The sequence below is a fragment of the Salvia miltiorrhiza genome, chromosome 8 (genome assembly GCF_028751815.1).
Source record: "Salvia miltiorrhiza cultivar Shanhuang (shh) chromosome 8, IMPLAD_Smil_shh, whole genome shotgun sequence".
Lineage (NCBI taxonomy): Eukaryota > Viridiplantae > Streptophyta > Magnoliopsida > Lamiales > Lamiaceae > Salvia > Salvia miltiorrhiza.
The window spans coordinates 6,167,407-6,186,256 of record NC_080394.1 but is presented as its reverse complement, the minus strand read 5'-3'; the positions used below and the strand labels follow the sequence as shown (position 1 = coordinate 6,186,256).

The window sequence follows — 18,850 nt, the reverse complement described above, 5'->3', positions numbered from 1 at the left end:
TCAATCTCAACAAATGCAAATATGATCGGAACATCTGTTAAGAGTTGTCAAAATCACCATATATAATTTCAATCGCGATATTTTTTGCTCGAAGAGCGAGTATGTAATTGATTCCAATGCCAATTAAGTGTTGCATCTTTATAATCATATACTTCGGCTTCAACACGACCCCTTCACGGACCAATTTCGTGTAAGATGTTTTATAACAACCTTGGCAATAATCTGTCTCGGAGCAGTTCGATTAAAATCCATGTGGCGGGTATGAGACTTCACCATCTTAATCGCTATTCAAAGTGATGCATTTTGAATAGCTCGCAGTTCAAACGGACAACTGTTACTATGTTTGCAAACAAACCTCAAATGTGTCTTGTTCAATCGAGCAACAACATATTTTATGTGATTCTCCATATGGTACAATCACAACAATCACCAAGTCATCTTTCGTCCGAAATATAGCACCAATTGATAACGTTCCATTTTCATACCAACCTAGTGGTAGCGGGCTGTTAAAATTAAGGAGTGGAATCTCTCAATTACTTAGCTATTGACAATATTGAATTCAGTTATTGTCCAAAAAACATATATTTTTCTTTAATCAATTTCACGATTATCTTTTCCTCATAGTTAAAAGAATGTCTGTCCGAAAAGAATTTGCTAATAAAGGTTGCATATTCGGACAAGAGGAAGATACCCCGGTAATATATTAATATATAGAAGAAATGATACTTTTTGACTTGTCATAAGAGTATTTAAGTTTTTATATCTCCGATGTAGCTACAAAACTCATACTTTTATGAATGAGAATGTTAAGCTTATACACTTTATCAAATTAACTATTTTTATATACCATGAAAAATAATTTAGAGCTCCAATTAAAATATGACAAGTATCATCATAATAAATGAAAAAATGTTGAAATTCTACAAGTTGATATGCCAACCTTTTCTATAATCGGTTATTGACATTTTTGCATTTTTTTATATATATTTTTCTTGTCTTTTTTTTTGGTAAAATATTTTTCTTGTCTTTTAGTTTTTTTATTTTTTTGTCTTTTAGTTATCACCATGCATAACCTGTAAAAAAAAAAGAGTATAATAGTATATATGTGTTGATGTAGTAATAATGTGATTAATGTTCAAAATTAAAGGTATTGATTTCAAGTCCATCGTAGCGCACGGTCCTTATTATTTCTCTGTCACCATGCTTCAAGTTGACAAGTAGCAAATACTTAGGTACACACAATATTTTGGGACAGAGGATCCCATATGGACAAGCAGTACTTAGGTAATTTGAAAATGCCAAAACCCAACCCAGTGAAAATGATTTTAATTATTTTTAAATCGTAGAAGACGCGCCAACAAGTCGTGCAGTGAGGATTTCGGGGCAAGCTGCTTCTCTAGTAAGCTTCTCATTTTCTCAAGTCCCAGACTCACTTATATACCTCCAATTTAAAAAACCCTCAACTTCTCACTCAAATTCTCTCTCCAACCTAAACAATGGCGACCAAGGATCTCAATGTGGACCAACTCCGGGACAAGCTGGCCAAGCGCGGCCTCAGCACTGCCGGACTAAAATCTACTCTGGTAATTCCAATTGATGTTTACATTTTTTTTTTTTTCAATTAGGATTTTATACGCGATGATTTTATTCTCAAGTATTTTCTGTTTGCTTTTGGAATGTGGAGGTTCGAAGACTTGAAGCTGCTATTAGAGACGAGAGCGATAAGCCGAAGGACTCAAAAGGTCGCAAAAGGCAGAGGGACGGTGAAGCCAAGGATGCCGATTCAGATGCGCCGGGGAAGCGGAAGGCCGTTGATGAGCTACATAGTATGACTGTAAAGCAGCTTCGCGAAGAGGCCTCAACTCGAGGAGTTTCTGCTGCTGGAACTAAACAAGAGCTGCTTGAGAGGCTTTCCATGGCTGATGACAAGAATGCAAGTGACAATGGTCAGGGTAATTGAATCACTCCTGCCACTGTTTAATACATTTGTCGGATTAGCTTGTGGTGTGGTGCCGCAATTGGATGTAGACTATCCTAACCTGTATGCGGTACACCACCAGTCAGAGATGCATAGCTATCACATGCCGTAGTTTACTTTGATGCGGTCAGCATGTTGTTTGAAATCAAATTTGAGTGTATTTGAAAACTAATTTCGATTTTTATGGGATCTTTTATGCAGTAGAGGAGGAAAACGAGGAAGAGAATGAAGACGCAAGTGCATCACAGAAGGTCAAGGCTATTGATGAGTTGCGTAGCATGACTGTGAAGCAGCTTCGAGGGGAGGCCTCAATTCGAGGAATTTCTGCTGCTGGAACTAAGCAAGAGCTGCTGGAGAGGCTTTCTGCCACTGACGACAAGAATGCAAGTGACAATGATCAGGGTAATCGAATCACTCCTGCCATTGTTTAATAGATATGTTGGATTAGATTGTGGTGTGGTGTGTGGAAAACTTGACAGGGAAGAAGCTACTCTAACCTTAGTTTATGGTGGTATATGCGGTACACCACCAGCCAGAGATACAGCTATAACATGTAGTAGTTACTTTGATGTAGTCAGCATGTATGTGCCATTGCTTGAAATTAAATTGAATATATTGAAAACTAAAGCCCATTTTTATGCGATCTTTTTTTGCAGTGGAGGAGAAAAACGGGGAGGAGAATGTGGACTCCAGTGGACCACAGAAGGTCAAGGCCATTGATGAGCTGCAAAAAATGACTATGAAACAGCTTCGAGAGGAGGCTGCTAAAAGGGGAGTTTCTGCTAGTGGCACAAAGAAGGATCTTCTAGACAGGCTTTGCACTCACAATGACAATGTTTCACGTGACAATAATCTAGGTAATCAAATCATTTTGTTTGTATTTGAAAAAAAATCATTTTCACACCCAATGCCACTGCCAATTTTAGGCAGGCTGATTCATTTTTTGACACACTTTATCAGCAACTAGTGAATTTCATTACACATGTAGCTGTTCCATGTAAATATGTAATAAATGCGTTCTGTATAACAGCATTAATATAAAACATGCTCTCAATGTATATTACTGGCCTTCTAGTACCATTCACTCAAGCCACATTTGATACATAAACCTAAAATTTGCTTCTGCTATTATTTGGTATATCCATCAGTGAAAGAGGAAGCCAAGGAGGAGAAAATTGTTACGTTTGTGACGAAAGGTTCTGCTGTCATGGACAAATACCTGCCTGACAATATTAAGGCTCAGTATCATGTCCTGCAAGTAGTAAGTCATTTTAAGGGTGTTTTTAGCAAACACATAAAAGGACAAAAGTAGTGTTTCTATTTGGTATTCACCTTTTGTTTTCTCATGCAGGGTGATGAAATATACGATGCCATGTTGAATCAGACAAATCTCGGGCAGAACAATAATAAATTCTTTGTCATTCAAGTTCTAGGTTACGCCTAAACTCCTATCATTTAGTGATTGAGTTCATTCACCTAAAATTGATATCAGCAATTGGATACACATCTAATTATGTGTAATCTAGACTCAATAAATACATCAATGCATACAATCAGATTTATCAAATAAAATATACATGTTTCAAAACTATTTTGCTTATATTGTCATGAACCCTCAATTGCAGAATCTGATGATGGTGGCAGATTCATTGTGTATTTCAGATGGGGAAGAGTAGGGGTGAAGGGTCAAGACAAGTTGAATGGGCCCTATACCTCACAGCAAGCTGCTATTGCTGAGTTTGAGAAAAAGTTCCATGACAAGACTCAGAATAGTTGGTGTAATAGGAGAAATTTTGTTAGCCATCCACGCCGCTATACTTGGTTGGAAATGGACTACAGTGAATCAAGAAATGAACCACCAGTGAGTTTGATGCAATTTTTTTGTTTTTGCCTTTTGTTTCGAGGAGTCGCTACCTGCATAATTTATGGACTTTTACTTTGTATTACATGAAACTATGGATCAATACCTGAGTTGTAATTTATTTAATTAAAGCATGTATATAAATGTTTTTAGCTAGCGTAAAAGGTGAAACATATTTTCTCTCAGTTGTTAAAGCTAGCATAAAAGGTGGAACACATCGGGCTACTAATTTATTGAGAAATATGTTTAGGTTCAAGCGGAAAAAGCACCCATAAGGGCACTGAGACCTGAAGAATCAAAGGTGGAACCTCGTATTGCAAAGTTTATTTCGCTTATTTGCAATATGAGCATGATGAAGCAACAAATGATGGAGATAGGTTAGTTTATTTGGTTGGTGTAAATATGTAATATATACTGTGTTATTGCAAATGATGCATCTTTATGCATCCACAGGCTTTATCTGTTTCTTTTTGAGTGCTCTTTCCACTGTCTACTTGGTTGTACTATGGTGCTGTGCTCTTGTTGATATGCTTTAATTTGTTGTGGACATACTCACAAAAGGGTATGCTGTTAGAGTTAGAAGCTGATTGATGTTCTCTCACTCAAAAGCTTGTTTTGGATATTTCTGGTGAAAATGTGTTTGATAGTGGAATATTAAAACCTGCAAGAGATTTTTAACATTTTCAGAAATTGCATAAATTTCTTGTTTTCTGTTGCAATAGGTTACAATGCTGAAAAACTACCATTGGGAAAATTGAGCAAGGCGACAGTTTTAAAGGTGACATATATCTATTGCTGAGAACCGTGTACTCTGATTTGCATAGTTTATGAATTGAAAATTACGGATGCGCTATAGTTAAGCAATAAAATGAGGAAAGTCACACAATATGTTCTAGCAATAAAGTGAGTGAAGCAATTGGAGGTCACAATCTCATTCTTGTTTGATTGTTTCTTTTGGTTTTTAAGTTCTTTTTCTGAAAAAGCAGCATTTGATTTATTTTTTATTTTTTTTTATTTTTTATATATATTTGTCATCCTGTTCCAGCATTGCTTGGGAGTTCTGTTAGCACTCAACTAGCTAGCTTAATCTACAATGAATGCTCAAGTTTCTTTTGCCTGAGCTCTCTTCTCACAGATTTTATTAATGAAATAGCAGAAATAAAGATATATAAATATAAGATCTCTTTGTTAACTATTTGGTAACACTTTTCCTTTTGCATTCATTTTATCCACACAGGGTTATGATGTTCTGAAAAGGATTGCTGATGTGATTGGTCAAGCTGATAGGAAGACACTTGAGCAATTAAGCGGGTAATATATCTGCTCTGTTGTGGAATTTAGTTTATGACTTATAATTTTATATGACAGTAACATGATGCATGCCACAAATTTGTAATTGCATCTTTGTTGAAAGGCTTGATTCGGAGCAAGCTTCAATTTCACATTATTTTCTAACTTGCAGGGAATTTTATACTGTGGTTCCTCACGACTTTGGTTTCAAAAAAACAAGTAAGTTCTTGGCTGATAATACTAACCCACTTCTTCATTCTCACATAATTCCTGAGATGATTCTTCTATGAGTCAAGGCTTTGCTGACTGACTTGATTTCCCTAATCTGGAAACTTTCTTTTATTTGTTTCTTCTTTCATAAAGACTTTCTGGTATTCGATTCTAAATTACGTTATGGTTATATATGATGACAGGTCTGTTCATCATTGATACTCCTCAAAAGCTAAAGATGAAATTGGAAATGGTGATTCTTTTTCGTATATATCCCTCATAAGTTTTGAGATTCAATTTACTATGTTCATGACTATATTTCCTGGTGAGGCTGGGATACACTGTAGTAGAGTCCTATGTTAGTGAAACCAGAATGAAGTTTAGCTTCTTCATCTTGAGTTGCAGTTTTAAGTTTTTCTTATCTTATTCTTCTGATAAAATAGGTTGAAGCGCTTGGGGAAATTGAGGTTGCGATGAAGTTAATTGAGGATGCTACTGATATGGAGGTACACCATGTATAGCTGTTATCCTAGATTCGCTGAACTTTATGGTCCAGATTCCCTCTGTGTGTGTGTGTGTTTTGAATTGGCTTCTTTGTTACCTCACACTAACAGTATATGTCATTCTCTTCATTGCACTTGAGAATGAGATTGTAATGTCGTCATCAGAGCCTAGAGCATATCTGTTTTCCTGTTAATATTATTTTATTTCCTGGGCTTGTCATAAATCACTTGATTGTTTCTTTGATTGCGTGATTATCCGATTCATCCCGTTACTCTTCATGATTAATATTGAGAGATTCAGAGAACTAAACGTGTTTAATGCAGTGTAGGATCAAGTATATATTCATTTACAATATCAATTACATATCCTGCATTCTGTTTTGATCATTTACTGGCTTTTGGCTTTTAGGATCCCCTGTATTCTCAGTATAAGCGGCTCCATTGTGAACTCATGCCCCTTGAAGTTCACTCAGAGGAGTATTCCATGGTAACTTGGGCTTTTTTTTTTTTGGGGTGTTGATTTTCAGTATTAGTAGCTGTTAGAAACTTATCGACATTGACATGCAATCTCCCAGATGTAAATTTTTGCCATGTTTATCAAGTCTGGGCACTATTTGTTGAACCGAATCATGAATTGTTTTATGTCTCAGATTGAGCGATACACAAAGAACACTCATGCAAAAACACATTCAAATTATGATGTTGATATCATTCAGATATTTAAGGTGTCAAGAGAGGGCGAATCCGAACGGTTTCACAAGGTGAGCGTTGCATAACGCCCAGTCGACCACAATCTGCCTAAAAGCTTTATCCTGCATTTTTTTGGTTGATTATTTATTGTTATTCAAGCATGTTCAGCATTTCCAAATTATGATTGGCAGTTTACATCAACAAAAAACAGAATGCTTCTGTGGCATGGATCACGTCTCACAAACTGGATGGGGATTTTGTCTCAAGGTATTTTTTATCGTCATCATTATTTTTTGAGGGTAGCGGTTACTCATGCAGCATGTATTTAGATATCTCAACTGAAAAAACATGCCAGGTTTGCGCATCGCTCCTCCAGAAGCGCCTTCCACGGGTTATATGTTCGGGAAAGGCGTCTATTTCGCAGACATGTTCTCGAAAAGTGCTAATTATTGCTGTTCAAGTAAAGCTGCTAGTACTGGCGTGCTACTTCTATGCGAGGTGATTTACCTTAACATGCTCGTGTCTCTGCTTTACTGCTTTTTCGCTATTTTCTCGTTGCAGGTAGAACACCGTTGAGATTGCACACAGAATTTCTTATCACATAATCTCTTTTATACCTTTCAGCAACACATTATTGATGAATATACGATTTAAAGTGTTTCTGCTTCTTATTGCACGAATTGCTTAACAGGTAGCATTAGGCGACATGGCTGAGCTGCTAACGGCTAATTATCATGCTGACCAGTTGCCACCTGGGAAACTTAGGTATGATCTTATGTTTTTTTAAATTTAAAAGATCTTATGTTATATATATATAGATGCATGCTGGGCATATTATGCAATTGCCACATCATGGTGGGCATATTATATATATATAGATGCATGGTGGGCATATTATGCAATCACCTGATAACTAATAAATCTTACTGTAATTAAAATTATCTTACTATATGTAGGCAATTAAATTTGTCGTCAAATTAAATCGTGCCACGTTTAATTCATGAATTAAATATTCAATTATATTTTCTATTTTATTAAATGGGATTTTATTCCTAATTAAATAGATATATATGATTAATATTTAATAAAATGAATTAATGGGCTTATTGGCCACCTAAGGCCCTAAGGCCCATACATGGAGGCCCAAAGCCCATAAAGCCCACGAAGCCCATCTCTAAAATCTATAAATAGAGGTGTTGGGGTGCTCATTATCACAACTCGAAGGAGCGGAAGATCGAAGAGCATAAAGAATTCTCTCTAGTATCACAAGTTGAAGTGGAAGATTGAGGAGTTCAAAGAATTCTATCAAGTCTTCGAGTATTCATCAAGTATCCTTCAAATCTTCAAGATCTTCAAGGCAACATTCAAGTATCCTTCGAATCTTCAAGTATTTGAGAATTCAAATCTTTAAGTATCATTCGAATCTTCAAGTATTTGAGTGTTCAAATCTTCAAGTATCCTTCAAACTCTTCAAGTATTCCTGCAAATCTTTGAAGTGATCTTCAAGTATCCAAAGAAATCAAGTTCGAAAGCTTCAAGGCGTTCTTACAAATTCCAAGAACGATCTTCCTCAAATCAAATCAACCAAGTCCCAAAGCTTCAAGGCGTTCTTACAAATTCTAAGGACGTTCTTTAAATCAAATCAAATCAAGTTCAACGTTCAATCCAAAATCATGACTTAAGTCCCTTGGATTGGCGTCATCAAATCAAGTATTTCAAGAACCTTCGAGCTTGTTCAAGAATCAAATAGAAGAGAAGAATCAGAGGATTAACTAGAGATTGCAACCCGCATAAATCTATCTTCAAATTCTATCAAATTATCTTTGTAACGCGTTTTGTATTTTATCAAATTGAAATACAAAAATTTGTGTTTACACTATAATTACAATTGCCACATCATGGTGGGCATATTATGCATGCCCACGGTGGGTAGGTGATCGGTTCTGTATATAGATGATATCTTGACCTACCGTTGCATTCGATCGTGTTATGGTGGCTTATATATTTTCCAAATGGAGGAGTCTTATGTCCGACTGTATCCGTACCTAGACCAAAATACAATCAAACACTAACAATACCACAAACCAGATAATCACCCTCTCTCTCATTCAACTTTTTTTGATCAAATTGTCATAGCACAAAAGGAGTCGGTTCGACTGCCCCGGATTCTTCAGAGATGCAGACACTTAAAGATGGCGTTGTCGTTCCTATAGGAAGACCAAAAGAGCAACCAGGCCCCAAGGTCACCACCTACCTATACATACACATATATAAGAATCAAATTTACAAGCAATTTCAATTCTTCTTCCTTATATAACCTCTCGTTTATGCTGCATTTAGTTTCAAAAAACACGTATATAATGCCTGAATTACTTTTGGTTTTTGCATTGCAGGGTAGTTTGCTGTATAATGAATACATAGTGTACAATGCGGAGCAAATTAGAATGCGTTATCTTGTGCAGGTGAACTTCAATTTCAAGTGGTAGTTTTGGCGACTAATGAATTTTGGTAGTCTTTTACTACTATTTTGTATTTGAAATTCGCATATGGTTGTATAATTAGTTCGTTTCTGGTAAGTAACATTCAGTCAAATTCATGTCAAAGTTGTATGCTATGAATTCACAAAGTTGTGGCTTTGATACCTTAGTATCATAGATCAGTTGAATTTAAAGATTTTTCCAAAATCATTCAAATACATGGTTTTTCTTACAAGACAAAGTATGAGTCCTGCAAAATCTGTTCATTGATGATGGCTTGTCGGTGAATTAATTATATTTTATTTCACGCTAAAAGTTTAAAACCATGAAAAATGTTGCACTTTATCTGAATAATTCTTTTTTGAATAACAGGATATACAAAGGATAGAATAAAACATTATAAATGTGGTGTGTATTGGTTTAGCGTGGTCTGTAAAAATTTCCTTGTTTAATTATACTCCCTCCGTCCCATTAAAATTGGCCACATTTGTTTCGGCACGGAGATTAAGAAATTGAGTGTTATATGTTTTAATAGAGACTGGCCTACAATTGTTGACCAAATTAGTGAGTAATTGTTGACTTAATTAAAGTAATTTTGGCATTTTTAGAAAGTGGCCTACAATTGTTGACCAAATTAGTGAGTGATTGTTGACTTAATTAAAGTAAACTTTTGTCATTTTTAGAAAGTGGCCAACTTTAGTGGGACACCCAAAATAGAAATGTGGCCAACTTTAATGGGACGGAGGGAGTATTAATTTATCAAAACACACACACACACACACATATATGTATTAATGTACAAAAATCTAATTAAATAAAATTTTAAATGAGTTATTGGCGCTTAAAAAAAATGAACTTTGAGTTCATTTTATTTTTTTCAAAAACTTTTAAAATTGTCAAAAAATATATAAATTTAAAGTCATCTTTTTCCTTCTCTCTGTTATACTCCCTCCGTCTCATGAAGCGTGACCCATTTCTTTTCGGCACGGGAATTAAGAAAGTGATATTTTGTGTGTTAAGTGTGGTAGGTGAAAAAGTGAAAAGGTGAATAAAGGATAAATTTTTTGCCATTTTTAGAAACAGGCAAAGCTTCGTGGGACAACCCAAAAAGGAAAGTGGGTCACGCTTCGCGGGACAGAGGGAGTATAATGTAAGTTTGTGATCTTTGAGAATTATTAAAATTTATGGGAAAAATTAAAATAGACCTAAAATTCGTAAATTTATATGCTAATAACTCAAATTTAAAATTCAACGGCTCTTTGGCATAATAAATACTTTCGTGCTGGTGCTGTTTCACTTGTATAAAATAAATTTTAGAAGTACATATCGAAAAAGTTGAATTTGCTACTGCATTTCTACTTTCTAATTTGTGTTTCACGAAAAAGAGTCACACTTATTCTCTTTTTTTTTTGTCCACAAAAAGGAGTTTCATTTTATTTTTTAAACTTATCCTCTTCGATGATATTGTCACACTTATTTCCTTTTTGGCTGTAAATTTATTCTACATTTTTCTTTTACTAATATTCTCATAGATATTGATTAGATATCTTTGATGATGTAGAATTTTAAAACACTCTTAATTTTCACAAGCATGAGCATAGAACTGTCTAAACAGTTAATGAGTACTCCCTCCGATTTTTTATAAGTGTCCCTTTTAGCTCATTTTTTTGTTTCTCAATAAGTGTCCCATTTCAAAATTTGAGAGTATATTTATGACATTTTTCCTATTTTATCCTTATTTAATACTTGTATGAATATAATAATTAGTTGTATATATGCATTTATTATGATAATTACTAAGGTTACAAATGTAAAATATCTTATTTTATTGGTATGTGTATTTTGACGGCTGGGGACATTTAATAAAAATCGGAGGGAGTATTGATTAATTCATCGAATCGAGTTTGGGTATCTAATAACTAATTTTTTTGGTTAGCAGAGCGATTTTGGTTAGTAACTTTGAAAAAAGAAAAAAAGGATATTGGTTGACCCAATAACCGAATTTAAATAAATACTATATATATATATATATATATAGATATATATATAGGGTGCAGTTATAGTGAGAACCACAATTATCGTGAGAACATAAGAACCAATAAAATTACTGCATCTGCTATACAAATTAATGCATCCGCTATTAAATTTAATGCATCCGAAAAAAAATAATTTTTTGCTCCCTTCAGGATTCGAACCCAGCATCTGCATCCATCCACCAAGATGATGCATCCACCGTAGATCTTGATGATCGAATGGCTTAAAATGGTTCTCCGTTCTTATTTTATTAGTGGTTCTTATTTGAACCTCTCCATATATATATATATATATATTTCTAATTATATTTTATTATTCTAAAATCAAAAACTAAATTGAACCGTACCCAAACTCACGCACACAAGTCACAACACTCAAGAGCTCACACAGCTCACAGCTCTCGCCTCTCCAGCTCCGGTCGCCGTCCGTCTGTCCGTCGCCGCCGCACCGCAGCAGCAGCAGCTCCTCTAGGCTCAAGCCGTCGCTACCCTGCTGCATCGCACCTCTGCTCTTCAGCCATCGCGTCGCTGCCCTGCCGGCAGCCTCGCGCCATCACCGCCGCACCGCAGCAGCTCCTCAAGCCATCGCCGTTCCCAAAGGTCGAAGGCAAGCTTCGTTCCCCCTTTTGATCATAGGGGTTACGATTCTGAATTTGGTGAGGTTTTTTAATTTCTGAAATTGAATTGCTGGTTTTTGAATTGTTCAATTGTGATGAGCTTTGAATTGAAAAAAATGCAGATTTTTTTTTCTTTCTGTTAATTTGGATTAACCGAAGACCGAATCTGATATTTGGTTAACCGAATATATAAAACGATTCGGGTTATTGATTTTGAGTGAATCTCGGGTTTCAGTAACCGAACATTTCGGTACGGGTACCCGAACCGTTCGACAGCCCGCGCATCTATATGACTATATATATGCAAATTTTGGAGTCAGATATTCAAAGCGAGATTGATGATCTGCGCAATTTTTTTTTTATTTTTTTAAAAATAAGCATGTTTACTATATTCCTCCACTAAAATTGACAGTTCCATGGAATTATTGTGAAGGGTCCGGCTGCTGAGAATTGATGCGTCTTTGCTGTGGGTTTTGTTTTTCCTCTTTTTAAATTTTATTATCATTCTATCAATTGTCATGCTGCACACCAGGTGTTTGTTAAATTGTTTGCGACCATTTTTGTTTCTTGTCACCTGCTTTAAAACATACTTTTCATTTGTTTATGCCGCATCACTCAGATATCCCAAAGAGATTATTGCGCGTTAACACTTAAAGCTTAAGCTGACCTGCGATAGAATTGGGAACTCCAAGTTTGGCAAATCCAAGTTAAAAACCACATTTGAGCTTAAAAGTAGGAATCATGATAGTCGCATTCTAGAAATTTGCTAATTTGATTGTGTTGGTCTTAAAATTTAATTTTAATCAAGGTTGCCTTCAGTTTTCAGCTGTCTGTTTTTGGAAGGGTAATCTTTAAGGGTTCATATGGCTGAAAGACCGCCGATCGAGCCTGATCCAGAATTGCAGTCTACTCCTCCTCCGAAGGAAGACATGATCTCCCATGTGATGGCCTTGGAGGCTGCTCTGTTGCCTTGCTTGCCTGCTAGAGAACTTCAAGCAATCGACCGTTCTCCCCATCCTTCTCACCAGAGTGAGTAAGAAATTTCCATATTTTTTATGAACTAGCGTTTGAAATTCGCCGGGAATCACTTTGTGTCGTGATTTATAATCATTACATTGTTTTTATGGTCTTAGCATTTGACATAGTCTTTACATAAATTATTTCTTTAATTAAATTAAGTTGACCAAATTAAATTATTGGTATATTGTAAATTTGACGTAGGTGGAGGATTGATGTGCCGCACTTGTTGTTGATCGTATATAGACAAAATTTATTAATTTTATACAATTTTTTTAAATTGACGGATATGAAGTTTTGAATATGGTTGGATTCCCTTTACCTCCTTCATTATCTAAAGTTTTGTTACTAGATTTTTGCCTGACCTTGAAGTAAGTGAAGATTGGGTTTTAATATGTTGAAGCAGTCAAGAAAATGAAGGTCTTGGTTACCTCGATATACGTTGATATTCAAAGTAAAAGTAAGGTTTCATGTATTTGTGTTAGTTGATGTTGAGAGGCATGCTAGAGACTTCATGGAGGCAGCCAAGAAGCTTCAGCTCTATTTCATTGGTTTGCAACGAGAGGATCAACCTACCAGAGCAGAAACCCTAGAGAAGGTAACGTATACAATACTAGTTTCTCCAATGCTGCTGATAGGTGTGCATCTGATGGCCGTATTCGTTCAGGAGATTGGTATGATGGAAGAAGAGGTGAAAGTAATGAATGAGGTTATCAAGAAGCAAGAGAGGCTGATTGAGGGATGGACGGCTGAGCTGAAAGAACAACTACATAAACACAACGTTGAGTTGGAAAGAGTATAATTATGTTAACCGGGCACACATATGGTATCGGTGTATCTTTGTCGAATCAGTGTATCTTTGGTATTTGTTCATTTGCATTTGGAAATTGTCAATGTATGAGGATGGCCAAGAAATAACTTATTGTGTCAACTCCTGCACTTGTGATATTTACAGGCATTTCTTGTGTCTCTTAAGGTAACACTTTTTTTATTTACTGGAAAATGTTTATTGGAGGTATTTCTTTGTCTCTACACAAAAATTTGTATATAAAATCTGTTGAAGTTGTTATGGATGTGTTTGCATCAAACCTTGTGATTCTATAAGTCCTCCAACGAGATGCTTCTTTGCGACACTAACATCTGAGGAGAGACGCTAACTTGTGACTATAATCCTTTTATTGAGACACTTTCTCGTGACTATAATAAGTTTAAGAGACACTTCTTTGTGACTATAACAGATTGAATGAATCATTTTCTTGTGATGTGATAAATTTAATGAGGCGCTTCCTCGTGACTCTACAATGTTTTAGAAGACACTCTCTTGACTATAGCAGGTCTAATGATACACTTTCTTGTGGTCTATAACATGGTTAACGAAAGATGAACAGTTTTGTCGAGACTTGTGTGCGTGTGTTGACCTAACGGTAAAAGGTTAATGCTCGACACCTGAGGTCCTGGGTTCGAGTTAAATTTATTTATTTACTTATATAATTCATCAAAATATATCTATTGAGACTTTCTTGTGATAATAATACTTTTGCAAAGAAGACCAATAATGTGATGACTCAAGTCAAACCTCCAACCTAATAGTTAGAGTCTAGACATGTATTATTAACTGAACTGTGCTTCGTTGTCATATGACTATGATACCTTGACCCAAATTAAATTTCCTGCGTAGTTAACAACATTTAGATTCTAGCAGGATCCATTATGCATATAGAAAACATCAGGAGAGGCGGATCGGAAGGGAGAGATAGACCGACTTTGAAACTAGCAAAATGATATCAAAGTTACATTTTGCATAGTAAATTCACTCCTTATAATGGTATACAACAAGACCTGTCACTAGCATAATGATAGTTGGCCAATCATCTGCAAGAAGTTACATACAGAGCAAACACCAAGTAGATAGAATTAGGCTTTAAAAAAATAGAAAACATCCGAGTTCATAATTGAAGACTGCGAAGAAAGTATCAAACTGAAAGTAGTAATCTACCAAGTAATTACACTACGATTACACTGGTACACTAGGACCTCGGCCTGGCTCAATATGAGTGAAAAAACAACCAATCGTCGACGACTTGATCTATTTCTTTGCATAGGTAACCAACATAGGATGGTCATCAGTTATCTTAAATCCCTGAAGCCCCTGCATTGCAACCGTTGACTGCATCTCGTTTTCGTATTCTACGAAAGCAATTCCAGGCTTAGCTTCAATCATCCTAACTTCCTTAAATCCAGGACACTGACTGAAGAGCATTTGCAGCATCATTGAAGTTGTTTGGTGGGGAAGGTTTTGAATGAACAAGATGTTATTTGGAGGAGCAGGAGCCTCTGGAGCAGATCTAGCACCCATAAATGGGATCTGGGATAGCTGCAGCACATAACGAAGAACGATTAGGAGCTTAACAAACAAATGGGGAAGATGATGGGAACGTGAAACAAGATTTTCCAGAAATGAAGGCAAAACGACATAAACAGAGAGAAAGTGGTGCACGAAAACAAAAATTAGTTAGTGTGGGCCGCCCATGGCAAAGTTTGCGGAGGATAATCTTTTGCCACATGAATTTCAACAGAAGTAAATAGTGAGAAGCAATCTTAGATATAAAGAATGAGTAGCCTTTGGCTGAACACTTACAGGAGGGGCTGAACCATAAGAACCAGCATATGCGGAATTGAGACCCGCTGCTGCTTGGTTCGAATCATGCTGATCCTTCTTCTTTCTTCCTGTAATAGACACAAAGACCAGAGAAGAATAGTGAGTGTAGTAAATATGATTAGGTACCTTCCTCCAAAAAAAAATGATTAGGTACCTAAAACAAGTGCACCCTATAAATTTGGAACAGGCTGGTTGATTAACGTAGTTCATTAAAGAGGGTTCAGGCATATACACATTTCATTATAATTATCTTGTTTCGTTGTCTTCACTTAACTTGAACCTCAGTTCTATCACTGTAGTCTGTTACCGATGTAGCATTTACTAAAGCAGAAAGCCATCATTATCACTATGTCTTGCCAAATTTTACTTGATTTCTCAGTTATCTTTCTTGTGAACGATACTATAATAGTATTGACTAGTAGTTCATACAAGTGCATCCATGCATGACATGTTTTCCGCAGATTATCCATTTACAATGCCAAATAGTACTTGATCTGGATTCACTTCTTTCAATTCTAATATGTTATTAATGTAAACTTTGCTACTGCAACGAGTCGTTAGCTAGAGGATTAGAAAATAAGGTTCATAGTTGGAGTGGTTAGCTCGCCCCAGATTGCCAAGTGTATAAGTGCAAGGGAAATCCTCAAAAATCAAAACCAATAAACTTGTCATTAATATGCACAGACCATAATCTGTTAAAATTAACACTTAGAACAGTCAGGCCAGCAGCAGGCATAGAGCAAAGAAGGTAAAGAAGAACCTACTCAGTCAAAACATATACTCCCTCCATCCATAAATGTGTGGTCTTTTAGCCATTTTGGTACACATACCTTATACTTTCAACCCCATTCACACACAATATTTACCAAAAACTCCACTTAAAACACACAAAATCCTTTGTGGGATCCTTTATCCACTCCAAACACATCTCCCAACATTTTATTAAAACCCATGCCTTCCAAACCACACCACACTATTGGTGGACGGAAGGAGTATGTACAACATAAGGCATGATCAGACATTTATTTTGGATAGCCGTTCTTGAAAAGAAGCTTATGCTCCCATTTTTTATGTCATATGCAACATAAAAAGATTACTTACCTCTGTCGTCATGCTTCTTTCTTTTTTCTCGAGGTACAAAAGTACCATCTGCCTTTGCTATGACATCGGACTTTGACTTCGCATATTGTATCCGCTGAGACAAGCAAAAAGTACATAATTCCAAACTCAAACTTGAGGGCTGCCGTAGTTATCAAAATATTATCATGATTATGAAAAGCAATATGCACTTGAGTAAGAAATATGGGGATGATAACATTGTCAGTAAAAAACACTAAATGTTTTTACGTGAGAAAGTGATTGTTTGAAGCCCGTTTTCAGTGTCTGCTAAAGTCTTTATGCCTCATCAGGAAATCCACCAAAATGTGATAGCAAAAAAATACTAAATATACAATAGATAAACCTCATACACACACAAGGGGGAGATATTATTAATTCATATTTTGCTGAAACTGCATACAGGCAGAACAATTAATGACCGATCTTAAAAAGACTAACACACAGAAACATGATATTGACAACTTTTACTTCCAAAGAGCCTTTGTAATAGTCATATATATTCCTCTTCTAACTGCCAAAAAAGAGATCCTATAGTTAAACATAGTTCCTTCAACTATCTCAGATACCAAGTTATCTATTATCTAGAAACTATTCAAGCTAGTCACTTAATGAAGAGGGACTTTAATGTAACACCAAAATTAAACAAAATTTGGATGCCAGTTCTATACAAACAAGTGCTTCCACGACCATACAGAAAGACAATCTTTCAACATTTTCTGTTCTAAATCATGATGAAAACAATTAGCAATTGATCACTAAAATCTCACATCGCACCATCCACCACTATCATGCAACTAAAGAAGACAAATTCCAAGATATAAACACATAAAATAGATTTTATCAAATTGGTATCTGTTTATTGTGTTCTAGTAGTGCCTTTGCAACTTCGCCTACAGGATGAACCTTTACCCATCTACACCCACACTCAAACCTCAAGGTCATAAATAACAAAATCCCAGAATATTAAAGATGCAGAAGGAAAACAGCATACGAATTCCAACACATAATGCATGAACAAAGACATGGCAACAAACAATAACCCAGGCTAAACCAAATGCAGGTAAGTCAATTTTTCCTACTACAAATAATTTAGGACATCAGAATGAAATTACAACAACAAAAATAGAAGAAAGAAAGAAAGAAACTCAGAAATTAAGCGAATCCATACCATTGGCTTGTCGTAGAACGGAAACCCCTGCATTTGACGAAGCGCATTGGAGGCGGAAGAGACCTCGTCAAAAACAACCCATGCTTGCCCCTTATGCTTTAGGGTTTTGAACGCCAATACCTCCAGTATTTTCCCGAACTGCGAAAACACAGCGTGCAGCGATTTCTTCAATTCTATCAACATAGGATGAAGCACAACCGAGGATGAGTCCACCAAACAGAACACAAACTCATCACAGTGTCAAATTCTCAACACAACAATCAGAAATAATACCGTCGAGCTTAATTTTCTCGTTGAGATTATTAATGTAAATCGTCTGATTCGCAGCAGTTTCCGGACCGGCGGCAGCAGAGGCCGGCGCGGGGGCTGGTGGTGCCTCCTCCATGGACACTGGCTCGCTATTTCTTCTCCGGTAATCGAGAATTTCACGGCGGCAACGATCGATTCGAAAATGGAAGTTTCGAGCTGAGATTCAAAGATGGAATTGGGGTTTTAGTTCGTGGGCCTATTTATTGGGCTTTAATTCGCCAAAATATGATCCATTTTAAAATTTGTAGCCTTTAAACAGGCTTCAGCCCATACTTTTTGAAGATGATAAATAATTAATACGTGGGCTCTTTGGTTGTAAAATTATCATGGAAAAATGAGGGATAATCAAAATTTCACCCTTTAATTCTTTCAATTTTTTTCCTCATTTCCTACTTGACCTTTAATCATTCTTCATTTTCAATACAAATGAGGGATAATATTATATGGGGAAATAATGCTTCAAGATGTAAGTTTTGGGGAAAACAAATAAAAATATCAAATACTATGTTTGGAGACCTAAAAAAATGGTGACGATATTTCTTTTGGAAAATATAAATAAAATAAAAAAAGTTATTGCAATAATTGCAATTATATTGGACATCTAAACATATTATTATCGGATGTGATATTGTGATGTATCATGTATGCAAAAATTTGGCTGATATATGTACGAAGTTTGCTAAACGCACCCGTCCAAGTTCAAATTAAAAAAAAAAAAAAATTAAAGATCGCACGACTGTGAACTCGAACCCTGAATCTCAAGTCTTAGACATTAATCTTCTCGTGCACACGCACACGTCCAAATTCAAACTTTGATTTTTCAAGTATTCGACCACGAAAATTTAAAAGTTGAGGTCACTAAAAAATTTAAGGGACTTCTCATTAGAAAAACATTAAAATATTCATACTTGTTATGTAT

The 18,850-nt window shown here is 35.8% G+C and overlaps 3 protein-coding genes across 14 annotated transcripts; 2 read left to right on the top strand and 1 right to left on the bottom strand.

The window, feature by feature from the left end:
• The first annotated feature begins 1,321 nt into the window (after window positions 1-1,321).
• Window positions 1,322-9,225, top strand: LOC131000418 (poly [ADP-ribose] polymerase 2). 2 transcript variants are annotated; one of them, XM_057926317.1, is made up of 20 exons: window positions 1,322-1,583; window positions 1,685-1,952; window positions 2,183-2,380; window positions 2,635-2,835; window positions 3,127-3,239; window positions 3,330-3,411; window positions 3,604-3,839; window positions 4,090-4,216; window positions 4,562-4,617; window positions 5,077-5,150; window positions 5,302-5,348; window positions 5,543-5,592; window positions 5,783-5,845; window positions 6,252-6,329; window positions 6,493-6,603; window positions 6,724-6,799; window positions 6,888-7,030; window positions 7,224-7,297; window positions 8,669-8,774; window positions 8,926-9,225. In XM_057926317.1, exons 1-20 carry the CDS (start codon window positions 1,497-1,499, stop codon window positions 9,016-9,018), a joined length of 2,283 nt encoding a protein of 760 aa, XP_057782300.1. In that variant the 5' UTR covers window positions 1,322-1,496; the 3' UTR covers window positions 9,019-9,225. The 2 variants fall into 2 exon arrangements, with proteins under 2 accessions (XP_057782300.1, XP_057782299.1); XM_057926316.1 differs by having other exon boundaries at window positions 2,180-2,380.
• A 2,117-nt stretch (window positions 9,226-11,342) lies between these two features.
• LOC131000417 (mediator of RNA polymerase II transcription subunit 28) lies at window positions 11,343-13,749 on the top strand. Of its 11 annotated transcripts, XM_057926312.1 has the most exons (5): window positions 11,773-12,125; window positions 12,279-12,391; window positions 12,479-12,688; window positions 13,162-13,274; window positions 13,344-13,749. In XM_057926312.1, exons 3-5 carry the CDS (start codon window positions 12,523-12,525, stop codon window positions 13,476-13,478), a joined length of 414 nt encoding a protein of 137 aa, XP_057782295.1. In that variant the 5' UTR covers window positions 11,773-12,125; window positions 12,279-12,391; window positions 12,479-12,522; the 3' UTR covers window positions 13,479-13,749. The 11 variants fall into 11 exon arrangements, with proteins under 11 accessions (XP_057782292.1, XP_057782294.1, XP_057782290.1 ...); XM_057926309.1 differs by lacking the exons at window positions 11,773-12,125; window positions 12,279-12,391 and adding an exon at window positions 11,343-11,698; XM_057926311.1 differs by lacking the exons at window positions 11,773-12,125; window positions 12,279-12,391 and adding an exon at window positions 11,353-11,698 and having other exon boundaries at window positions 12,486-12,688.
• Window positions 13,750-14,439: 690 nt separating this feature from the next.
• LOC131000416 (U1 small nuclear ribonucleoprotein A) lies at window positions 14,440-18,148 on the bottom strand. The gene is made up of 5 exons (XM_057926301.1): window positions 17,896-18,148; window positions 17,623-17,795; window positions 16,437-16,530; window positions 15,315-15,403; window positions 14,440-15,050 (listed from the first exon to the last, which is right to left on the bottom strand). Exons 1-5 carry the CDS (start codon window positions 18,005-18,007, stop codon window positions 14,763-14,765), a joined length of 756 nt encoding a protein of 251 aa, XP_057782284.1. The 5' UTR covers window positions 18,008-18,148; the 3' UTR covers window positions 14,440-14,762.
• Between the last annotated feature and the right edge of the window lie 702 nt (window positions 18,149-18,850).